Source organism: Aptenodytes patagonicus, chromosome 2 (genome assembly GCF_965638725.1).
Source record: "Aptenodytes patagonicus chromosome 2, bAptPat1.pri.cur, whole genome shotgun sequence".
Classification (NCBI taxonomy): domain Eukaryota; kingdom Metazoa; phylum Chordata; class Aves; order Sphenisciformes; family Spheniscidae; genus Aptenodytes; species Aptenodytes patagonicus.
In genome coordinates, this window is record NC_134950.1 from 69,552,514 (window position 1) to 69,576,248 (window position 23,735).

At 37.8% G+C, this 23,735-nt stretch overlaps 1 protein-coding gene across 2 annotated transcripts in view; it reads right to left on the bottom strand.

The window, feature by feature from the left end:
* The window catches only part of GABBR2 (gamma-aminobutyric acid type B receptor subunit 2), a 510,446-nt gene that overhangs the window by 34,995 nt on the left and 451,716 nt on the right, over positions 1-23,735 (bottom strand). For both annotated transcript variants that reach the window (XM_076330187.1, XM_076330188.1), the window contains one exon: positions 5,214-5,324. In XM_076330187.1, coding sequence (XP_076186302.1) covers positions 5,214-5,324 — 111 coding nt within the window. The remainder of the gene's footprint in view (positions 1-5,213; positions 5,325-23,735) is intronic.

Consider the following 23,735-nt stretch of genomic DNA (forward strand, 5'->3'; position numbering starts at 1 on the left):
TAGGAATTTTAACATAATTGGAGACTATTCAATTTTCTACACAGAAAATTTATTAATTTGATAAAAAGATTAATTAAGAACAGACAAATTTTTTATATAGTATTGTAAGATAGGTGGGAGGAACTTGAAGAAATCATCTACTGCAACCTCCTGCTCAAAAAAGCAGACTCAGCTGCGAGGTCAGACCAGGCTTCTTGCAGCTTTATCCAGTCTGGTCTTGAAAACTTCCAAGGATGAAGGCTGATCAGTCTCTCTGGGCAACCTGCTCCACTGCTTTACTTTCCTCAGAGCGAAAAAAGAATTTCTTTATATCTAGTCTCTATTGAGTAAATGTAGTAAAACTGTAAAAATGAGGAGTGCAGGTTACGCAGCACAGCTGTACTGTTCATAAGCAGCTCCTGGGCTAGATGTACGGAGAGGGCTCAAGCGCCTGAAGCGGTAGTGAGAAGCTACATCCACATCCAGCAAGGACAGTCAGGCTGTCCCTCAGTATCATCTGTAGGTGCCTGAATGCTGTTAGCGCCCAAGTTTCTGCTTCTGTACACGCTAACAGCTGCCTGGACTCTGGCTGGGTATTTGCTTACTGGTGCCTGTCACACAACCAACCTCTGCTGGAGTTCAGAGAAGAGGCATTTCAGGCTAGTGAGGTCCATGCACCCCGGCCAAGCTGCTCTCCCTTCCTGCCCACCAAGGCAAGAGCACCAAGTGCTGACTGAAGACTGTGCTGCTGGGCACTGACTGCAGCCCAAACTCTAAACCATGGTACTTAACTCCTTTTTGCAAATCTACTTCCAAGCGCATGAAAACATTGGAAAATTAATGTCTATGTGTTAGCCATCAAAGCGAAGGAAGCTATTGGAGAAGGGAGCAGGGGAAGCAACAGGAATACTTACAAACAGCAATTGAAAGATATTTGGGTACGTGCTGTAAACGATCTGCCCTAAACTTCCTAAGTGTAAAGAAGCTTTCCTTTCCTTAAAAATTGTTTTGGTTGTGGAATTTAAAACAAACAAGCAATAAAACCGGATGAAGACTAGACAGACTGTAACAAAGGTTAAAAAGAGGAAATTCATAGCAATGATTATGAATTAAAGTTCTAAAATACAGATAATGGAAAGGGACGTTAAATATATAGTAGAAAATGAATGGCTAGCAGCATTAACAGAATTCATAAGGATTTCTAAAAATGTATGTGGAGAAAAAGGAATCCTAATAATGATTCATTCCTTGGAAGATGACAAATTCAATAGTAATGATGCAGGATAAGGTATGCTTAATGAATATTTTTGTCCTATATTTATATAGAGGTGGAACAATGCATTCACATCTTGCCAAAACAGTGAAATGCAGCTTATTCCAGCAGTAAGAGAGCTCTTGAAAACCCTGTCAAGACAAGCTGTTGTAATCAGAGAGATACGGTAACTTGGATGCAGGAGTTTTAGGAATTGATTTAGAAGTTTTCTGGACTGCTGGACTTAATTGTTGATATTTATTGGAATTCTGGCAAAGCTCCACTTAAGATATAAAGAGGCCATATGGGAAAAGAGAAAGTGGAACATCTTCAGTGATTACAGAGCTATTACAGTAATTTCTATCCTAAGCAAATTAATGAAATGGCTGATACATGAACTCAGGCAATAAATGACAAAAAAAAAAGATAGCGATATAATTCAACACGCTATTATTTTTTTCAATGAGATTGCACAACTGAATAAAGATAATCACATTTAGGCAGCTTACTTGGATTTCTCAGTAGTGTTTGTCTTAATACTGCACGGTATTGTTATTTAAAAATAGTATGTAACAAAATCAATCCAACAAATTTAAACTGATTGAAATCTAGGTGATAGATCTCAATGTGTAACTATTAATGAGAAGCTACTGAAAAAAAGGATAGGTTTCCAAAAATTCCTAACCTAATGCTGTCCCATATTTGTACATTGACTTGAAGGAGGCTATAACATCACGGCTGACAATGATGCAGAGGAAGCAAAGGTGGAGAATGGTAAACGATTAATAGATGTCATTTTCATAAAGCGGTAAGATTTTTAGAAAAGTCACAGAAATTTGGCCAAACTCAGGGTAGTTTGCCTAGAAATAAAGGCATCAGGTCATTTTAGAGAAAGAGGGATAACATATATGCAAGACCCACCAAAGTTCAAGGTTTGGAAGTCAGAGCTAGACAAATTCAACTTAGTGATTAGAGAGCCTCAGGAAGCAGAGGGATTCTTTCAGACTTGAAATTAAGATGGAACATTATCCCAAAGATACATTTTAGTTGAATTAATACTTTGGTCAACTATAGTGACCAAAACAGAACACTGGAATACGAATCATTAGAAGGAATTAAATTTCTTATTCTTAGTGACCTTTACCAAGTCCCATGATGTATATGCATCAGTTTTTCCTATCTCCACCATGAAATACTGGTATTTTCATCCTTAGCATGGTTATCTAAGGACCATACGTTAAAAACTGTGTTATCAGAAGTGGTCAGTAATATTAGTTATAGCTTAAAATCCCCTCAATTAACACTTACAGGGTAAAAGTAGGATTTGATATGCAGAGCAACAGCCAAACTGAAAATATACCTTGGCCTTGAAAGCCTGTTTCTCAGTAGCTGAATAATATGTAACTGTAATAATACATCAGCAACACAATGAAACTTCCAACATATGTACACCTTGAGTTTAATGTTAATTAAATGCATTATCAGGAAGAGGGAAATCAAACTGTAGACAAGTCTAATGTGTGTGGTTAATAAGCAAAGCACCCTAGAGGAGTCCAAACCATCCTTAATCTGGTATTGTTCTGGCTGAGAACAGAAAATTAATTCGTACCCCTCAGAAAGATGTTACTCACTAAAATGATGAGAAAGATGCACTCACTAATAATGCACCACTGGCAAGTTTAAGATGGTGTGATTTCTATCATCCTTTGGAATATATGAAATAAAGGTACTTTTCAACCATGTCTACATCATCAGATATGAAAAGCTAGATATACTGCAACTGATGGTCACCATGTACACACAGACAGACCTTGAACTTGTATGTAGTCTTTTAGGAGCTGAACCTGAGATGGGAAAACAACTGAGTCCCATATGTACGGTGGGACTTTGCTAGGGTCACTAAGAAGACTAATACAATGATGAAGGCAAGATTTAGGATGGTCGTCTTCCTGTTTTTCTCTGGTCACCAGTCCTGAGGAATCTGAATCCAATAACTGAGAAGCCTTCGTGCAGTTAGTAAGCATTTCCTCACATCCCTTCAAAGGCAATCAAAGAATTGTGAATCTGCCTCTTAGTGTTTGCTTACTTTAATATAGAAGGAACCTGTGCATCCTGGCGAGTAATGCCTTCCCTTATTTTGCCTTGCCTTGCCTTCCCTGCCCTTTCCTGCCCTTCTGTTCTCTGCCCTACCCTGAGTGACTTATTCAGTGCATCAGTGCATTTAAGTCATCAGAATGGACAGTATTACTTTATATCTTCAAGCCAAAAAAGAAAAGTACTTTCTTAGGTTAACCAATTTTTTGTACTCTCATTTTGAGACAACTGTAAATAATTTTGGTCTGAGTAAATCATTAAGCCATTTCATCTTAAATATTTCATTGTACTGTAATTAGCAATACTAGCTCCTTAGCATAAAGTATGTTAAATTAGCAATAAGTATTTTATTATTACAAAGTGCAGAATTTCATATTAGATAAACTTTTATAAAATAATATAGCAACATGAGAGGTTCTGGTTTTTGTTCTGAAGGCAAAGTATGTGTGACGTACAGAAACATCTTTGGTGATGAGATAAAATGCATCAATCCTGTTGTCCTCATATAACTTATGCCAATGGACAGTTATATCTTACTGTGGGTGGCCTTGCCTTCAAAACAAAAATCCCTCAATGCTGTGCTACATGCTGAAGTTACTGTGAATCCAGAGACACTCAGTGTGTCCAGAGACAATTCCAGTAAGAAATGCTGAGATGTGGAATCTCTCCTAATTCCTGATCCTTTTGGGGGGGATGAAGTGTGTCCTAGCTCTTGGTTTCACAGACTGCTAAAAATAGGCGTCTACACCTAAAGTTGCTTTTTTTTTCTTTTTTAAGTGGGAAGGCGGGAAGGCTTCCTTTTGGTTGGTAGCTCCAGGATCAGAGCTCTCACCTGGGAACTGGAGAGACTTGGTGGTACTGCCTTCTCTGCCTGAAGGCACTCCCCAGCAGACCAGGCTGACCACTAAGTTACTGACTCTTTAGAACTAAAAAAAAAGCTCTTATCCCTTCCTGTTGAATTTCATATTGCATACTTAAAGACCTTTCAGCCTGAAAAAAGCAGCATGAAAAGCAGTAGGACTCTGCACCCCAGCAGAGCGGTCATTCACTGCGGAGGGAGAAGATGAGTACTCTATGCACCAGCAGCTCCCTCTCCCTGGCTTCCCCCAGGGCAGCAGCACCAACCATGCTGAGTGGAAGCAGCTGGCCCGGTCCTTCACAGGTGTCCTGACGAACAGGCATGCTACAAATACACAGAACAGCTTGAACCCTTTGGGCAGTGTAAGCTAATGCTTATCTTGGTTTAGGATCCAGATGGGGCTCAGCTCAAGGTAGGTGTTCAGTGCTGTCAAAATCAGCTGTTTTTAAAACCTTGAGGCTTAGGAGCTTTTAATCATTAATAGTCACCTTTATAGGTTTTTTTTTGAAACTATCAAGGTTCAGGATTCCTGGTTCCTGAGGTCCATTTTAGTAACTAAACCTTTTTGTGGACATGGGTCTCAGTGACAAAAGGGTTATTTTGATTCAGGCTCCAAACTCATCTTGCTTCTCCTGCAATTGTTCCTGAAGGACATTTGCAACTCAGAGGCAAACATCTAGAGTAACCTAGTCCCACCTTTTTGGAGAATCTAAAGGAATTCAGGTTATTGGGCTTCTCTATTTCCAAAGTTGTCTCATTCATAGACCCATCTTTTCACTATTGAATTTCTTGGTTTGCGGTATATCTATAGTATTCAGCTTAAGTGCTATTAGTGTCTTACTTATTTTACATATTTGTATATCCATGTATTACCACCCAATGAACTTTAGAACAGGTCCAATTATAAAACATGTATTCAAGGAAGTTTTAACTCACTCCCAGCCATCAGGAAAGCAAATATAATTCAGTTCATGCCTAACAGTAAATAGCAGCTTGAAGTCAGTGTTGTGCAGAACAAGCTATGCTTACCATCAGCAGCCCTTTATAAGCGTAGACAATCCCAAGCCAAATTGTCATATGAGTGTTTTCACAGTGTTCCAAGATTGGTCGGATGGAGATATCTCTGCCCGCAGGATCCGGCTGCAAAAATAGAAGGTGAAATATTTGGATTTAGACTTCATTTGTATTCACACCTCAGAGGTACTTAAATCTATTCTCAGTAGATTGAGGATGTGTAGAATACAGAGTGGACAACTTTAAAGTAACTTGTGATGACCGCAGACCCATGAACCTGCAAAGGAATACAGTGAAAAGCAAAGATCTGAGGAAACAACTGCATGATAGCTACCACCAGCTGAGGTCACCTCTACTGCAAACCAGAAAGAAAATGTCTGAACTCACTCCATCTTTAACAGCGTCAGTCACATTTATCAGCTTTAGGACATCTAATTTTTCTACAAGGCAAACAGCTTGAATGCACAGGCATGAAAATAAACGTGCTTAAAGTCATCCCTCCTTTCATCTGTGATTCTTGTGTCACTGGCAAATGGCTGATAAACAATGTATGAAACACTGCTGTGTTTCAGGTGTTTTTTCATTGATAACCAGCAGCTAAATCAAAGACCATTTTCTAAGCTACTGATGTAGTTTCCATAGAAGAGAGTATAAATCATCAAAAATCTGGAAAAAACGTCCTTTAGAGCAAGTGAACATCTATGCAAAATTTAATACTGCTGGAAGCTTTGTAGCTTTCCATTTATTTTGAAAAGGAGATTGTATAAAAGTGGAGAATCAAGAGGCCTTGCAGATTACTAGGACTGTTTGTATGAGGGAGAAGCTATAATTAAGACTCGGAGAAACCTGCAAGAACAACCCCCAATTGCCCTCACCTTTTTTTTTTTTTTTTTTACAACAGGAAAAAAAAAACCAGTTGACACAAAGAGCAAACGGGTACTAGCTGCTATGCTGTCCACAATTAGAATATATATTACGGTATGGTCCAACTGCTTTTTAATGATGTACACTGTATAAGAACACAAGGTGCCTCTCGTATGTGATTCTAAGAGATCCTGTTTTAGTTAGATACCGCAGAATCCTCCTGTTGGCTATTCTGAGCTGTGTGTACCTACAGTCTGTTCTGCTTTACAGAATACACTGAAAGCTATTTTTACTTTCTACTTTGAAACACTGGATCTGAACTTCAGCTAAACTAAGATCAACCCAGACATAACTTTCTGTACCTGGTTGTCCCAGTGGGCTTTGCAATTTCCCTTTTTGATGAATAACACGTGTAAAATGTCTCATGCAGAAAGATAATTATTATTATATGAGATAAGGAAAAATCACATTTTCATCAATGGAAACATAGAATTGTATGTGGAAGGACTTTAGAGAGATCTGAATAATTTCCTAAAGCTTATTCTTGCTGCCTCTGATGCTGGTATGAATTTTGCTATGGATTTCAGTGGTCACAGCATTAATCCGCAGCTCAGTTTCTTCCATCAGTCTTTTTGTATTGCCCCCCATACATTGTAAAAAGATAATGTAACAAACAAGGAGGTAGACATGGGGGGACAAAAAATCCCCAAACAACCTTGTGCTATGCACTGCACAGTCAAATGATTTGCAACTTTCTTTGCAAATCCTTCAGTAGGCAAGACATTAACTTTTAAAACCTTTTCTTATCCTGGACTTCTATAGAAGAAAAAAGGTGTCCTAAAATAAAATAAAAACCAAGAAGGCAATTATTGACTCCCCCAGAGAGCTTATGAGTCTGCCCTAACAGTTGCTGATGGCAAGCTAACAACCATTAGCTGAAGAATTGAAATGGCTGCGAACATTAAGTGGCATCACAACATTTAAGATGCTACGGATGTTTGTCTGGGGATCAGTTAAACTACCTCATTCTCCATCAAAGACAAAAGCCCAATGCTAAGATTTAGGTGCACTGAAGGGAAAGTACCTTTTCATGTCAAAGTTACAACCTGCTATGCTCAACATCATTTTTGACTAGTATGAAGTAAAGTTCACATGACAAATCATTCAAATATAGCTCTGAACGTGTAGCTGATGTGCGACCAGGACTGTACTACAGAGACATTTTTCTGAAATTCTAAACTACACCTGAGCCTGCTATAAAGATTTTTTTTTTTTTCCCCATCTTTGAGTTACAGTATGCCAATAGTTGCATCCCTTATGGTCTGGAATTATGGAAATTACATAAAAGTTAAGCTTGTGGTCATCAGAATGTCTTCCCCCCCCCCCCCCCTTCACACTGGGGAGTCAGCACAGGACTGTCTCTTCATTTCCCCGGCTCTACATCCTTTCTGCCATGTATTCCCTCTATTTCAGTTTCGTACTTTTGTGAAACAAGAAAGTTTATAAATAACATAGACTTCCACTTGGTGCAATGGATGATGTCATGTGGTTTGTTTCCCTTGTCCCTAGATTGAAACCTCCACTCACACTTAGACTGAATCATTCCACTACTTTTAACCAACTGTGAGCAATCGGAATTACTCCTTATTTTGAAGAGTATTACTGAAATGCAAACTCCTATTTGGTCAGTGGCAGATTATCTTTTTATTTTCACTATGTGGTCATTCTCTAATGCAAATTTTTCTTCAAAATTGGAAAGCATATGTCCATTCATTACTCAAAACTGAGAGACCCGGGCAGAAAAACGACAAAATGGAAAACATAACTTGTTTTCAAATCCTATTAGAGAGAAAGAAGTCACATAATTTCCTTAGTAGGAAGATTGCCAGATTTTATAAGGCAATGACAGTTTAAAAATATGTTAATTAAATAAAACTGTATTCAGATTTTCTGTGTGAGATAAGAAATTCTTGTGAAGTGCTCTAGGGGGAGCAGGAAAAGAGAGAATACCAATTGCAGCATCAGCAAAAGTGTGCATGGTGCAGCACTTCTTTCAAAGCACTTTCCAGATCTGCAAGGTGGTAGCATTTTCAACAAATTTTTGCTGAATACTTGTGCATGCGGAGTTAAGTGTTGGCAGGTAGCAGTAATTTTACAGTGAACTGATTTTGCCGATTACTTATCTCTACTGCAAAATGGCATTCCTGTTTTACTGCTTTTAATTTGCCATTCTATTTCTTCACTGTTTTTGTATGAATTAACTAATCATGGCAAAAAGCTGGGTTAGAAAAACATATGATATTTTCTGATGTCAAAAGAATTTTTAAAAACTCTACAATTACAGCTGAATGGAGCACTTCTCTGACCTCTCTAATCATCCACCATTTGTGCACTTTGTTACTGCTTTAGAGAGGATGACAACATAAATGCTACCAGTGATTATATATGTACTGGAAATTTGCCTTTTCCTTTTATAGAAAACAATCTAAATGCTCTTCAGATGTCATTCTCAAAAGCCTGAAGACCTCCTATCTCCTGATTAGGCCGAAGCTTTCCTACCTCTTCTGAAACCTAATAAGGTTTCTGACATTGACATCAATTTCTGGAGTGTTTTCATCAGTTGAACATAAACAGTTTAATCTGTTCACTTCATACAAAAGTTGTGTATCATCACTGGTAAAATGCTTGTTTTACATGAGATCTGCTAGGTCTGGAAAGCAACCCAAATCAGTAAACCTACAGAACGTTTATATCCCCTCTCTGTGCATGTTCAAATTATTATTAGTCACTTCCGTAGTTTTGTTCCTTTTCATTTTCTTTGCTCTTCAGTCTGTTGGTGGGCTGGCAGATCCTCATCGTAATAGGTGAGCGATGGCTTAGGTGGGTACTGCCAGAGGGAGGAGTGAAGCTTAAAACCACCTGGAACCAGCAGGGAAATTTGCAGGAGAGACCAGGGCAGGAGCAATGACAGACTGCTGAGTGCCTTCCTACGCCTCCTCAAAATAACTGAGCAGCAGTGAGACTCTTGTTTCCTTCACATACCTATGGATTGCAATACAAAGCTACAGGCTCAGTTTAAGCTGCTTTCCAGAGTGGCCCATGTTAGGGAAGCAGAAAGGCAGTGCTTCAAGTGCAAGTGCCGTTTTTGTGGAACAATTATCTCAGTTCCTTTAAGATCTGGCTCTACTTGAATAAACAAATATATGCAGTGTAATGGTCAGCTTTCCTTATCTCAGGCTAAGGTGTGGGAAGATAGGGCAAACCACCCTGAGGCACCTGTGCCTTCTGGGCATGACGTTGTTTGATCCATATAAAGACAGCCCACATCTCCTTTTTTCATCTATAACTATGATTTCTTAGTGGCTATTATACTAGCCAAAATTTGTTTGGAAAAGACCCTAGACAGTGGGAAGATATTTGCATGACGATTAATGTATCATTGACTTATTTTGTGTCTTTATTGCCATTCCTGCTCTGTAGCTCCACATAGGTCTTAAAGGGAGGAAGGGTCTATGTTCCACAAGGCATTTCATCCAGCAAATGTCTGTGGAGAACAGACTGGGCACAGTATCCAAAAGTCCTTGACCTTCCTAGGGTACTTCTTCTATGTGGTCACCTCTTTGGGTCCCATTGCCTGTAGAGCAGATGATCCTTATTTACAGAGTTGTGGTGCTGCTGTGTAACACAGCTCACAGGCGGACAATCTCAGCAAGCTTTCTGATAAACTTTGCAGCAGATTTCCAGTGCGACATTTTGCCATTTCTGCAGCTGCAGTTTCATCAGTGAGAAAACCAGAACATTAGGCCTCAGTCTTTTCCAAAGATGGATATGAAGCATAAGGTAAATAGTTGCAGCTTCTGTTTACTAGGTTTAAAATAAACTGTGTGGTTCCCATAATATAGGAAAAAGCAGGATCATACTCTTCTGTCACACTGTTAAAATGGTCTTCATATACCATCCCACTCTCTGTTTTATCTTCCCTTTAAATGGCTTCCATCTAGCTGGCATAATGACTGTATACTATCGCTAGTCTGCAGCGTAATTAGACATCTCTGGCATTTTTAATTTGGCACATTTAACAGACATATGGAGCCCAAATGTGGTTCCTTATCTGAAAATCAGACTTTGCTAAATTAGAAGATTATCCTTACTTCTTTTTAAATTTTTTTTTTTCAAGGATAAATATAGTTAGTTTATACTATAAATTCTGTAAGAAATTAAATTTACTTGCACATTGTAACAGGCCCTCCTCTGTGCAAAACTGCATATTCATATGGAAAGGTGTTCCACAAAAGGATTTAAACAGTTTTTGCATGCAGTGTACTGTAGCCAGGCTCTCAATTACTGATGAAAAGAGAAAGGGAAAGATCAGAGGCTGTCTACTTTTCAATTACTTAATAATTTGGGGGTATTTTTACAGAAAAACAACTATGATATGAAAAAGAGATTTGCCAGGAAATGGATCCCTTTTGTTTCATATATTTTTTACTTTGCGTAGTCATATCTTCCATGAATGCAATTGCTATACTAAGTATAGCAATATAGTATTTGCTATACTTAGTATTGCAAATGCAATACTAAGCTGGGGTAGCTCACTTGGAATGTCTTCCAATTAAAAATTTGGTAGGCAACCTAGAATAAAAGCTTGTTTGTCTTTGTTCATATCTGAGCTTGGGTTCAGATACATTACGAAACACATTGCATGTTGTATAGTAGCTCAGCTGAGTACAAAACTGTTACTGGATTCTTGCAGTCCAGTGACCAATTTCATTTCTCTTCAAGTTTAATTGGAAGTTTGGTCATTTCTGTAATAGTCTAATGATCCAGGACAGTGATTGATGTAAAGACTTTTTCTTCATGTATTTTTCTTTGATTCAGAGTCATGGGACAATTTCATGATGGAACAGAAAATCAGCTTTTAGTAGGTAAGCACAGTACTATTTCATATATTAAGGGCTGTTTTCTGGTATAGGAATGCAGGATGCTGTTAATAAAAGTAGTCTTTCAACTAAATAACTATCCTTACACCTGGCCACTCCATGACTCCTGCAAGAGAAATGGGAAACATAAACCTTCTGACCTCAGGAGAAGGTAAGGACCAGGTTCTGAGCAACCACAATGTCCCTTGCATCCAGTGTGCATACTTGGTGCTCTCTCATGCAGGCCCCAAGGAGAAAATGATTTTAGATTTGAATTTAGATTTGTTTTTTTCAAATTGTTTAAATAATGTTATTTATATTTGTAAAAACATTTACAGTTGATGACTATGAATACACAACTGCGGCAAGATAGCATGCTATATCAGTTCCCATCTGAATAGAAAAACTTCTCATAAGGATCAAAAGTTTAGGAATGTTACTTTTTTTGATTTTCTTCCATCATCTGAGGTGGAAGACAAAATTTTATTTCATGAAATAGTTACAACTGCTTCAGCCCCTAATCTGTGGATTTGCTTTCTTTGTACTGGAACAATGGATTAATGCTCATGGCACTGTCGGAAAGGGAGCTGTTACCTCATTTCTGTAGATGAGGAGGAGTCGTCATATGAAGGTTAAGCAAATTGCCTGGGAAATCTGAGAGGAATTCAGCCTATTGTGCTTTACTTCTTTGAGTTAGAAAAAGCATCTTTCTTTCTGATAACTATGATCAATATAAAAATTCTCACTCCAGTTTTTATTGCTCCAGAGATAGAAGCAGTTTTCTACAGTAAATTTGTAATTAGAAATTAGAATTAGGAATTTCTAAAATTCTAATTCTAATGATAAATTTTAATTAGAAATCTACTGGAAAAAATGTTGAAGAAAACTTTCTCTATTTGAATCTTTTTTTGTTTGGAAAAGTCAATAAATGTAATGACTTGAAATTACATTTAAAATCAGTTTTGCAATTCTTTACGATGTTCCCCTGCAAAGTTATTTAAAATGAAAATGTGTGATTTTTAGATTGTGACTAACTTTTAAAACAGTATTTAGTTATATTAATTATACAGCTTAAAAATAAATTACTGGCATTTCAAGTTGATGCAAAACAAAACAAAAAAATTTGCTCTGTGTTTTGTGAAAGTTTTAGAAACCTTACGTTTATCTTAGTTTGTAACAGAGAAGATTCCAGCCACTTCAAATACGTTAATAAATGAGACTAAGGATTGCTCTTGAAGTTTCCAATGGTTCCATAGTGGTGATGAGTACTGCAGCAATGCAGTATACCAGTATTATTTTAAACTATAACCCCACTGCTTAGCCTCAGGTGGGTACTGTGTGGGACTCAGGCCCAGTATGCCACTTCTTCCCAAACCCACAACAGGACTGGCTCGGTGGAGTCCTCCAGAGGAGGATTTGCACAGAGCTGCGGTATGAAGTGTTTCAGGATGCAAGGTTTCTCACGTAGATCTGAATACACATCCCCTGACCCTGTGACGTGAAGTAAAGGATATCTTTATGTTACCCAAGGTGATTACAGGGTATTTTCTGCTTCATTCATTTTCTTGTTATACTGAAATTCAGCTCCCCACCTCACCTCAGTCAATGGACTGGACTTAAGCATTATCTGGCTTCACAAAAACTTCAAAAATTACTCTTCCAACAGTTCAGAAGAAATCCTGTTTACATTGTAACATCTAAAAAATCTTCATTCCAAGTGGTATTTTAGCATAGCATACACATGGGACAGTAATTCTGTAATGGTTGGCTAGCTAGAAATCATCACACAATGAAATGACATTTGCTAGAATACCAACATGTATATCCTTATTTTTTACCTGGCCACTTTTTTTTTTTCAATTTGGTTTTCTAAAACATAAAAAAGATGTACCATATAAGCCAAGGAAAAAAGTACTAACACGTTTTGGGGCTTCAAGGATATTAATGTGTTTTTTTTACAACACTCAACTTGCTACAAATACAGAATCCAGATGTAACTTTACAAGTGGATGGGAGCGAAGAAAGACAGAAAAAAAAGAAAACACATTAGAGATAACCACTGTAATTCCTACTACTCCAAAACAATAAGGTCTGGTAATACAGTCACAGTGACAGTCACACTGTAATATCTTTAAAACAAACCTACTTTGTAGCTCCCCGTCTGTCTCTGGTACAAATAATTCCATAAAGCAGTATGCATACATACTGTAAGTTAGTGTGATTGAAAGATGATAAAATGCCAGAAGAGCTATTTATAAGCTCTTGTATTGTGAATGTGTCCATACATAACATCACTTTAACTAATGATTTTTATATTGATGTTGTGGGGCTTCATTTTTATTTAAATGAAACTGTTTTTTGAGAGCCAAAAGGTTCCCAGAGATTTCTTGGTATTTTTATTACTATCATCCCCTAATCCAAGCAGTTTCATTTATTTGCATTAACATAAAATACAAAATAATAGATTAGACTGAGTAAGGAAACCCCTGTGATCCCTGCAAACAAATGCAGGCTAGCAATGAAAGGGAAAAGGCAAAATTTTCTTGTATCATAGAGTGTTTCAAACAACTCTGACTAAGTCTTCCCTGTCTGCACTCAGCGATCTCTTCAGTAGAAATTTTACATCATATTATTTCCTCAGAGAATGTTGCCCCAATTACAAATCTAGGGACTGCATAATGAAAAGTTTCTGCGTATGTGCATGGAGGCAGCAGGACAAGTGTTACAAAGACTTAATAAAGCATTCTCAGCAGTAGAACATGTGTTTTTGAAGGGAGGGCAAAAGGCCAAGATACGTAAGAAAAGCAGGTTAGAGGAATGAAGACCTTTGTTACTACCCAGACCCTTCTGCACTGCACAGATTCTTCCAGAAATGTGCACTTCTTGGTATCAGCTTCACAAACGGAGGAAGAATATTTTCCCTTTCCTTCCTGTGAAGCTGCCCAGAATCATGGCTGACAAGCTGGACTTGCAGTTTCTTCTAGTTTTTTTTTCCTTTCCTAACTAGATTTCCTGCTACACTGGAGGCCACACCAGCCACTCTTCTTGGTGGCTGGAGCAATTCAATACCTCCTTGCTTACGGTAACGGAAACAGACAGTATTAATGTGGAAGTACGGCAAATGCATAAAGGAGAACAGTAGAGCAAAAATGCAGAGGACAGCCATAGACAACTGTTAGGGTGGCCCCAGCAGGAACCAAGGTAGAGGCTCTTTTTGCAGATAATTTTCTAGCAGGTAGGCTTTGAGTTGTAAGCAAGGATATGACTTATTGTTCTTTCTGTGGCACTTAGAGAAACAGGATTTAGCACTTTTCCTGTGAATAAGCCAGATTTGCACCCAAGAGCTGACAGAGTATATCATCGGTTGCTCCTCCCAACAACAAAACCTCTCAGGTTCTCAATTGTGCCCAGCTATTTGGGCCAAGGAGGGCAACTATCTCACCTCTATAATTGTCTTATATTGTTATTATATGTCCTACAATTCCTTTGATTTATGGATTCTGACAATATTTATTACTATGCCTATTTGCATTGCAGTGACGACAACAACAAATGAACGCTGTCTTCATGCAGAAAGTGAAAAATCCATTCCCTAAGAGGATTTAAAAACATACATATGAGGTGTGGGAGAAGAGAGAAGCATAAAATAGGGTTGTATGATGTTTTCAGAGTCAAATACCAGTGGAGACCACTGTACCCCTATGCAGGCACTGACAAATGAATAGTTTCTGGGCTGTGGCAAATAAAAAGGATTACTTCTCAACATGAAGGACATTGTAATTTCCTCACCTATTCTTTTATACTTTCCAAAATGGTTAGATGATGGTCCATCAACGCACTACTGGAGGATTTTGTTGCTATTTTTATGACTGTACTAAGACATAATTCAGAAACTGTTGTATTAAGTGGATGTCTTTCCTTTGTTTTCAAAAATTTTGAGCAAATCTTTAATTTGTAAATGCTAAGACTAGCTTAATAAGTATATTCTTATAATTACATCACAATAGTTGTAGCAGAAGCACCTACATCTCCTCCAAAGTCTTTCTAGAATTAGGTGATTCAACTTCCCCATCACAAAAGTTGCTCTGTCTAAAATTAACTCCTAATTTCTTGTTGACGGTCAAATGTAAGGTGCATCTTAATATACAGAAGTACATGAAAACATTTGTGTCTCTCAAGAATTTTGAAGATTTCAATTTTTTTCTCCCACTAGTGCAACACTAGTAATGTCTCGGGTATAAACATTTTTACATACTATCATCCAAAAACTGAATGGATGAATAAATAAATAAAGGTCAGGTCAACAGAAATATTTTTATTACTTCAGAAGATTTAATTTGTTTTTGACCTTTGAAAACTGTTAACCTTATTTGTTATAACCTAACTCTATTTTGAAAAGAAAGGTAATTTTGAATTAAAAAGATATTTTCTTTAGTTAACAAAGGTCAACAAGAACATTTTAGCACTTTTCTACCAAAATAATTCTGCACGGGGAAACTTACTGAGACCGTCTTTTTTTCACAAGTATATGAATCTTATGACTACTCAATGTTTTCTGAGAACAATATCTCAATACCTGAATTAAGGAATATGATCAGTAATAAGATTGTAAATCCATGGTCTTGACAGATTACTTCTGAAGATTCATACTTGATAGTATAACTGATCCTATATTAGGGAAGAATGACACCAATGAATGAACCACACATCTTTACAACTTTTACTGGCATAATTATGCCAGCAAAGCCTACAGACTGGAGGTGAGTACAGGTGACTAAAGGCACACAAAGTATGCCTTCATCTTTGGTAGAGTCCTGCTTCAATTGTGAAAGATGTAGCCCTCAGCAAACTAAAATTACTCTTGGAATCTTAAATTGATGCCTATCTTGCCTTAAAGAAGGAATCTGAAATGAGGCTTAGGATTCCATAGTTACACTGGCATTACAGTTAAATGAGACCATTTTGATAATTGTCTCATCTTCAGCAAAACACAGGATGTAGATTTCCCTTGCATTAACTCCAGTTTGAAATAAAACATCTATTTTAGAAAAAACATTCAGTGACGATGAACCTATATAACTCTTGCTGAGTCAATTCTGTTGACTGCAAAAAAATTGGCCCTCATTTTGCTCCTCATTTCTAAAATGAATTTAGTGTCACGTTCCCTTAGTTCTTACTATGTTTTGTCTAATGATTTGAAAGGCTATGTAACAAAATTTTGTTCTTATGTTGGTATTTACAGATTTTGGCCCAGTAAACTCTTAATGTAGTCCTTGATAAGCTAAATATTTAGCTCCTAGTGTTTTTCACTATGGATACGTTTTATCTTTCTTTAACAAGTCTTATTGCTCTTCATTGGACCTTTGGACCAGCATGTTTCCTGAATTCTGAAGAGTGGAAAGGAGCACACTATGCTGGTCATGGTTGCTCTGGAGCCATATCCAGGACTAATACCACTGTAACACCCAAGGTCAAGTTAGACCAAAGTGTATATATGAAACCACAAATGCCATAAAATCTCTCAATTTCTCTTTTCTCTATTCTAAATGAATAGAGAGATGTTAAGATAGTTTAAAAGCTATAGAAAAGAAAATAGATAATCTTGAAATCTTATTCACCAAGTATTTCTCCTGATTTCATAGGAATAGTTGACATGAGTAAGAACCGATAATAGTTGCACTAAGCTACCTTGAAAGTTACATGTCCCCAAAACACAAAAAAGAACAGCAGTTACGGAGATTTTTGATTTTTCCATTACGTCTTTCTTCTACAAATAGCTATTTCAGTGTTGCCAGTTCTAATTGAGGTTATTCAGAGCAAAGCAGGTAGTCATGGGATTTTTTTCTTTCTCTCAGTTCAGTAAAACTTTTATGCAACATTTTTCTTAAATAATTTATCTTCTTTCAGCATCTGTCAGACCAGATTTCATTTAACACAAGTCTACCACACACTTTAAACGTTACAGGTTCTTTGTCTGGTATACAACAGAAGAGTTTTCAGTTGATAAGAAAGCAAGCCAACTTGAAACAAAACCTAGCAACCATAAAATCATTTTATATTTCCATAGTATTGTTTTTTACATTGTTAAGCTCCATATGATATGGTTGATTTTTTTTGGCTTTTGAAGCATATGTTTGATGTATATGTAGTACAAGCAGATAACTCTGAACCTACTCTATCTTGCAATTCCTACATCTTCTGACAAAAGTAGTACATTTTCTTATTTACAAGATTATGTTTCAGTGAATTCTCGTATTAAAAGATCTGGAAGAGACAAAATGCTTATTTTCAACCTAAAGAATATAGGAAGCATTGATCTGTAACCATTTTCTGATGTATTTTCGTATTTTTTTTTCTATAACTAAATATACAGTGTATATCTATACCTGTACATTTTTTCTCGTCATGCGAACTTTAAGTTGTCTTGGTAGATACAGATGATCTCATCTACAAGCATCTTCCCAGTACAGATGTGTCAGGTGTCAGTATAAAACGATTGTTTCAGGATCCAGTATTGACAGCAAAGCTTGTAATCTTCACTAGCCTTGAAGAATTCATTGAGGTGGTTATTTCTGAGGTAAAGTGCTTCCACCATCCTCTGAATCTACCCATCCTTTTTTTTAATAGAGTGCACTTAGGGATTTTATCATTCCTCCTGGTTTTTTTTTGAGGAACGCCTATTACATAATTTTATTTTAGCAGGTGAGCATGTGTAATTCTTCTAGAGCACCTCTAAAGCTGACATGAAAGCCCTCAAAAAATCTCTCTCAGCACAGCCCCCAACAGCTTACATTTACACCAAAGTTTTCATTTCTGAGATGAAGGCATTGAAAAGAAACAGTAAGTGGATCAGTGCCTTTGTTCTTCCATACCATTTTTCACTGCTCCCTGAAAGACAGGCAGAGGATGAGATGAGCACAGGCAGACAGGCAATATCAGCACGAGGGCAGGAAAAGCAGCATATTTCTGAATGGTGATGGTTGGTCAGCTAGGTTTGTCTGACTTGACGTTCACCTCCTTTGCAGTATCCACCTACAGCCACTAGCCTGTCACACATTTCAGGACAAACCTCTTCTGTTTGAGCTGCCTGAGCAATTATTACACTGTCACCACATCCCCTTTAAGGTAGCAGTGTGACAAGACTTTAGGAGAGGCAGGAGTCGTGAACTTCTGGCACTTTGCACTGGACTGCGTGCTGCAGTGCTAGAGGACTTCCCTGGAGCAGGACCAGCCTAAATAACTGGGTAAGATTAAGCAGCAGCGGTATGGCCCCAGGAAATCTCAATTTTGCTGATGTGCTTTGAGAAAATGTAGAATGTTCTGCTACAGAGCTCTCAGTTGATCTTCCCCAAAATAAACCTACACGGAGTATCTCTGGAGCAGCTATGGCAAGAGCCAAATGATCCAACTTGGCAAGGTTAGACGTCTTAGCTCCTGTGCCGGAAGAAGCTTGCCTTACCAATGAGAAACTGAAGCCGGAGCTTGTGTTCACAACTCATCTGAGGCTTGAAAAAGTGCCAGTGGTGACAACTCTTGGTCACTTGACTCTCTATACAGCAGAGCAGACATCTGGTAAATTGATCAGAAGATGAAATAAGAGCCTCACAAATACATCAAGGATAGAAATAAACCTTGGGAGAAATGCTGAGATCTGATGGAACAAGGAAAATATTGAAACCTTAAGAAGACTGAAACATCAGACCATTTTCGTTCAAGAAAACTGTGGGGAAGATGTGAAATGATGGTGCAAATATTCGCTTTTGCCTGCCAAACTAAGCGGAAATGGAGGAGGGGGCTAAAGCAGAAAGTGGCCAGGTTCACATGCTCCCCCTAAATAGCATCTCCTTCTGCCGCTGTCTGCGCCAGCATGAACTGACTCAGCATGAATCCCATACACAGTCCCCCAGTTAACATATATAAACAAAAAATAGAAAATAGTTCTTTCTGTAGTATGATCAATATTTTTCTGTCTAAAAAGTAGGATTTTATTCTAACTGTATTAACAAATTTGTTTTAACTTTTGATGAACTCTTATATAAAAGTGATTTTTCTTTTTGAAATGTGTTTGTGTGAGTAAATGTGTATTTCCATGGCAACAAGGCCTGATGTTCCCCCAATCACCTTGACATTACTTTACGAATACGTCAGGCATTCAATACAACAAATTAAACAATAGCAATTATTTGTTAGAAATTCAAAACCCACTTTCTTAGAAGGTGGTTGAAGGCTATGAAATTCACCTCTATAGGAATCAGAAACTATATTATTGTTTTAGGAACAGGAACTCCTATCCAGGCAAAATAGAAGTGCATTGTTTTGATCTTGACTTAATAAAAACAGTGTGTATCAGCTTGAAAAAAAATCCATCCATTGTTCCCATCCAGGGAAGAATGGACAGGGAAAGACAGAAAGATATGACAGTTACTCACACGCTTGTTTATGTTCCACTGAGCAGTACTAGGTTATCAATGGGTTGGACAAATGCAACAATTTGAGTAGACCATGATTTAGCTAACCTGTTACAACTCCAGGAATTACATGTTACGTAGAGTGAATAAGTGGCATGGTTTGTTTGCATACATTTTCGGGATTAGAACATCTATGTCTAATGCCCTATGCATTTAAATTTTTATGGAGGCATATTAACTTCTTATTGTTCTTTAAACAGTTTTTTTCCCCCAAAGAAATAAAGCCTGTGGTATCTCCATTACTATAGCTGCTAGTTATGACTAAATAAAAGGTTTTAATTTACAATGTAGTATATTTAAATACATTGCTTTCAAGTACTGTACCAAATAAAAGTCACAATATGCAATTTGGATTGAATCAAGCGACCATGATTCTAAACATTGAGATATGCATTGTTCGCATGTGGATCAAATCAAACCTGAGGACAAGCGTCTCTTGTGACAAGCAATAACAGCTTCCTCCAATACTCTCTGATCTATATTAGCTGTGTAAATATGTTCTTTTTAATTAAAAAGTATGTTCTCATAATGCAGATGTTATAGTTTATTTTCTATTCTCAACATATTTTCACAAATATGACTCCTGATTCTCTCTTTAATAGGCTCTATGTTTGCCAAAATAGTCTCAAAAGAATCCAGTAATGTTTAACTCTATGGTTAAAATTATTTGCCTATGCCATGGGTTACGAAGACACAGAGTGTAGCTTACAGACTGAAATCAAATCCACCAGGTACCACTTGTTGCTTCTGGATTTTTTTGCCAGAATATTTTACTTGGTGGAGAATTAATATAAATATATACCTGAAATTCCCTGATCAAACACCTGCCTATATGGACATAACAGTATCTTTACTGGCATCTCCTGGAACAGGATGTGGGGCTATTTGCACGTGTGAATGGTTATCTTCAACCCTTAGCATTCCAGCATTATCTAAACGAAACAATAAAAATAGAAGTAATAAATATACAGATGAAGGACATGACTGAATACACTTTTTTTCCCATCATCATGCCACTTATTAACAAATGATGAACACTCACATCTGTACAAAATAGTGTTTAAAATGGCTGTAAAAGACAGGCAGGAGCAGGCTGTGTTAGCAGAGGAATTTATTTTGTGCATATGGACAGTGGCAAACAAACAAGCTATGATGTTATTAAAGCTATCCATTAATGTGACTGTCCAGCAGGGTTAATGTGTCTTTACTAAAGGGTGCAAAAGGGTCTATTTTTCTAGCTCTGCAGATAAGTGCAATTCAGAGTATATTATGACTTTGGATCCAGTAGCCGTATCTAAAAATTGATTGCTGTAGTTGTTCATTCTTGTCACCCAGCTGCCAAGGTGGGGAGAGTGCCTACTCTAGGTGTAATATGCCTTCTCCAAAGTGAATGGAAATCTTATTTTTCACTTTAGTGGAGTCAGGATTATGCTTGTGATCTTTTGCATTTTTCAAGCTTGATGGGATTCCTACAACTGCAGCTACTTTGAATCACCATCTCTATCACGTCCTGGGCTAGGCATACCTATTCAAAGTCCTGTGGTCTGAATACCCATCAGTGGATGGAGCACATTAGGCACACTTTTGGAGCACACCTTCTGATTTAGTTTCACTGAAAAGGACACCAATTCTTGTCTTCACCTCTGAGAACCATTCCAGAGGTGCATTCCCAAATTAAAGCCCTGATGCAGACAGACATAAAGTTCCTTGGGGAGAGAAGCCACTTCGTATCATAAGTCAAGACAGATTAAACTCAATAACTTGCATTATCAAATGTACACGTGTGTATGTGTGTCTATAGTTTCATATGACGTTTCCCTGGTACAGATTTTTTTTTTTAAAAGAGGAAATTGACATTTAAGAAGCTGAGCAACATTTAAGTTGAAGACTCAGAGTCTCTCTTTTAATTTGCATTAGAATGCTGAACTATAATTTAACAAGAAGATCAAAACAGAAAACCACACCACCTTACAAAAGCTGTCTTTCAAGCATGTAGAGATTCAGAATGTTTCTGTAAATTGCAGTCTTCAGACTGATTAGACATTCGCCACGACAGCATCACCACAGACAGACGGAAACCTGGAGGGGTTTTTTAGCTATACTCTCACTCTAGATCTGTGTTTTTTAACATGTCAAACAGTGATAGCATAGTATCCTCTATGGTAAGCCTGATTTGTGAGGGTAGCTCCTATGTACCATAATACAAAACACTAGTCATTCTTGGTAGTTCCTTAGAGGTGTTGCATCCAGCCAGTCACCTGTGATACTGTAGCATGTACAGGTATGCCTGTGCATGTGCAACTAGTCTGGGACTTACTGAAGATGATCAGGAGAGAAGCCACAGTGTGTTATCTTTCCCTCAGTGCACAGAGCTTACAAAGCCAACAGTTTGAGCACCTAGTAAAAAGCATGGTCCCCAAGGATTCCTTCTTACGGCCAAAAGAGTGCATGTGAGGGAACTGACAATTTTTGGAGTATCGTGCAAACTGCATACTTTCAAATCCTCAGTCTATGTCAAATCCACAGTGCATGGAGAATGGGGGTAAGGGAGTGGAATTTAGCCCAGTGTGCTTTCCTGTATTTTTCACTTCATATCTACATCTTGTGAAGAACTTCTGTAGCTCAGTGGACAGACTGTTGGAAGGGCAACATGATATCAGGCTATTCACATATTCCAGCTTCAGGGAACCATGGAATAGCTGAGGTCAGAAGGCACCTCTGGAAGTCATCTTGTCCACTCTGCTCCACACAGGGTCAGCTAGGGTCAACCACACAGCATGATCTTCTGTGGTGGTATGCAGGGCCTTTCTAGAAGCGACTCCATATTCAGTTTGTTTGCTCAAAGCTGGCCAAGCAGTAGTGCTGCAAGTGAAGATGGGATAGTTGGTGGCACAATTAGCTCAGGCCCAAGCTTCTGGCTTGTCCTGAAGTTTGCATAGAAATACTTTGGTCTTCAGGTGTGGGCTTTGGTCTGCACTCAAAATGAAGTATAGATATGCCAGTGGAATATTCCATACACAGATCCGCAGAAAAAAATCCCATGTCTTATGTTCTGCTTAGTGTTCACGTATACGGCTTTTCCCCTAACATATGTCCCCAATTCCCAAAGTGCTGGCTATATTGAAAATTTATGCATGCTTTACATTTAATTTAAGCATTTCCATAGCAACTGCTAGATTTTAGGATGTTTTACTTTTCTCCCAAGATACAGAATATATTCTTCTCAGAACAATTTCCCAGGTTGTGTTTAGCCACATTCATATGACTTTCTACAATTCAATTTTCAATGAAAATTACCATATCATCTACCAGAAGCAAGAGTTTTAACAAACAGATTGACTTTTATGACTTCTTCCATCTCACTCTGTGCTTAAACAAGTAGTTCTGCATCAAATGGAGATAATGAAGACTGATTGCTCAGAATCAGTGTTTTTGATTGACAGATGCAGGGGTTTAATAAAGTCCAAGTCCCAACTGACATGTTTTTCACTCTTGGAATAGATCAAAGATGTGTCTCCTCCTCTCTTTCTCTCTCTTTCCCTCTCCCTCTGTGTCTTTTACACAGATGCTCTACTGTCAGGAGAGTCTGAAGGATGAACGTGGTTACCAGACACCTGATATTCAACCAGTCTTCATAACGACATAAAGATAGGTAAAACAAACATACGACTGTATGCTGAAGTCCGGAACAAAATTGAAGGGACTTGAGGTGATGTATGGTACACCTAGCAGTAACAAATTGGTGACCCATACTTCTGTATGGGTGACCTTAAACCACTTTTAAAACCACCAGAGATTCAAGTTGGAATAAAAAATACAATACAGGTAAAAGAGAAAACACATATACAAATAAAGGAAAACAGGAGAGGTATGGGAAAGAAGTTCTTCCTTGCAAATTTTCACTTCTTTCTCATCTGCATTTTGCCTTTCTAAATATCACTTCTGAAAAGAATTCCACAATTGCAAGCTATTCTTCCTGCCCCTTTGCTGTCACAATAGCAACATTTCATCATGTCTGATTCCTGTTCCAGGAGCACAGCTGGTACAGCATGCATCTTTTATACTGGTATACCTCCATGAACAGTCAGCATAAAGCACAAATCTAATGGAGAGTAGGCAAATGAAGAATTTAAATTTGCCATCAGGTTACGCACACATTACCTTCATTTTGTGCAAGCAGTAATGCCTAAGCCAGGTGCTGAACAATCAGGCTTCCTATCCTGTCAGGCAGCAACCTGACGCTTTACTTGCCTGATATGTCACACAAAACTGAGCTGCTATGTAAA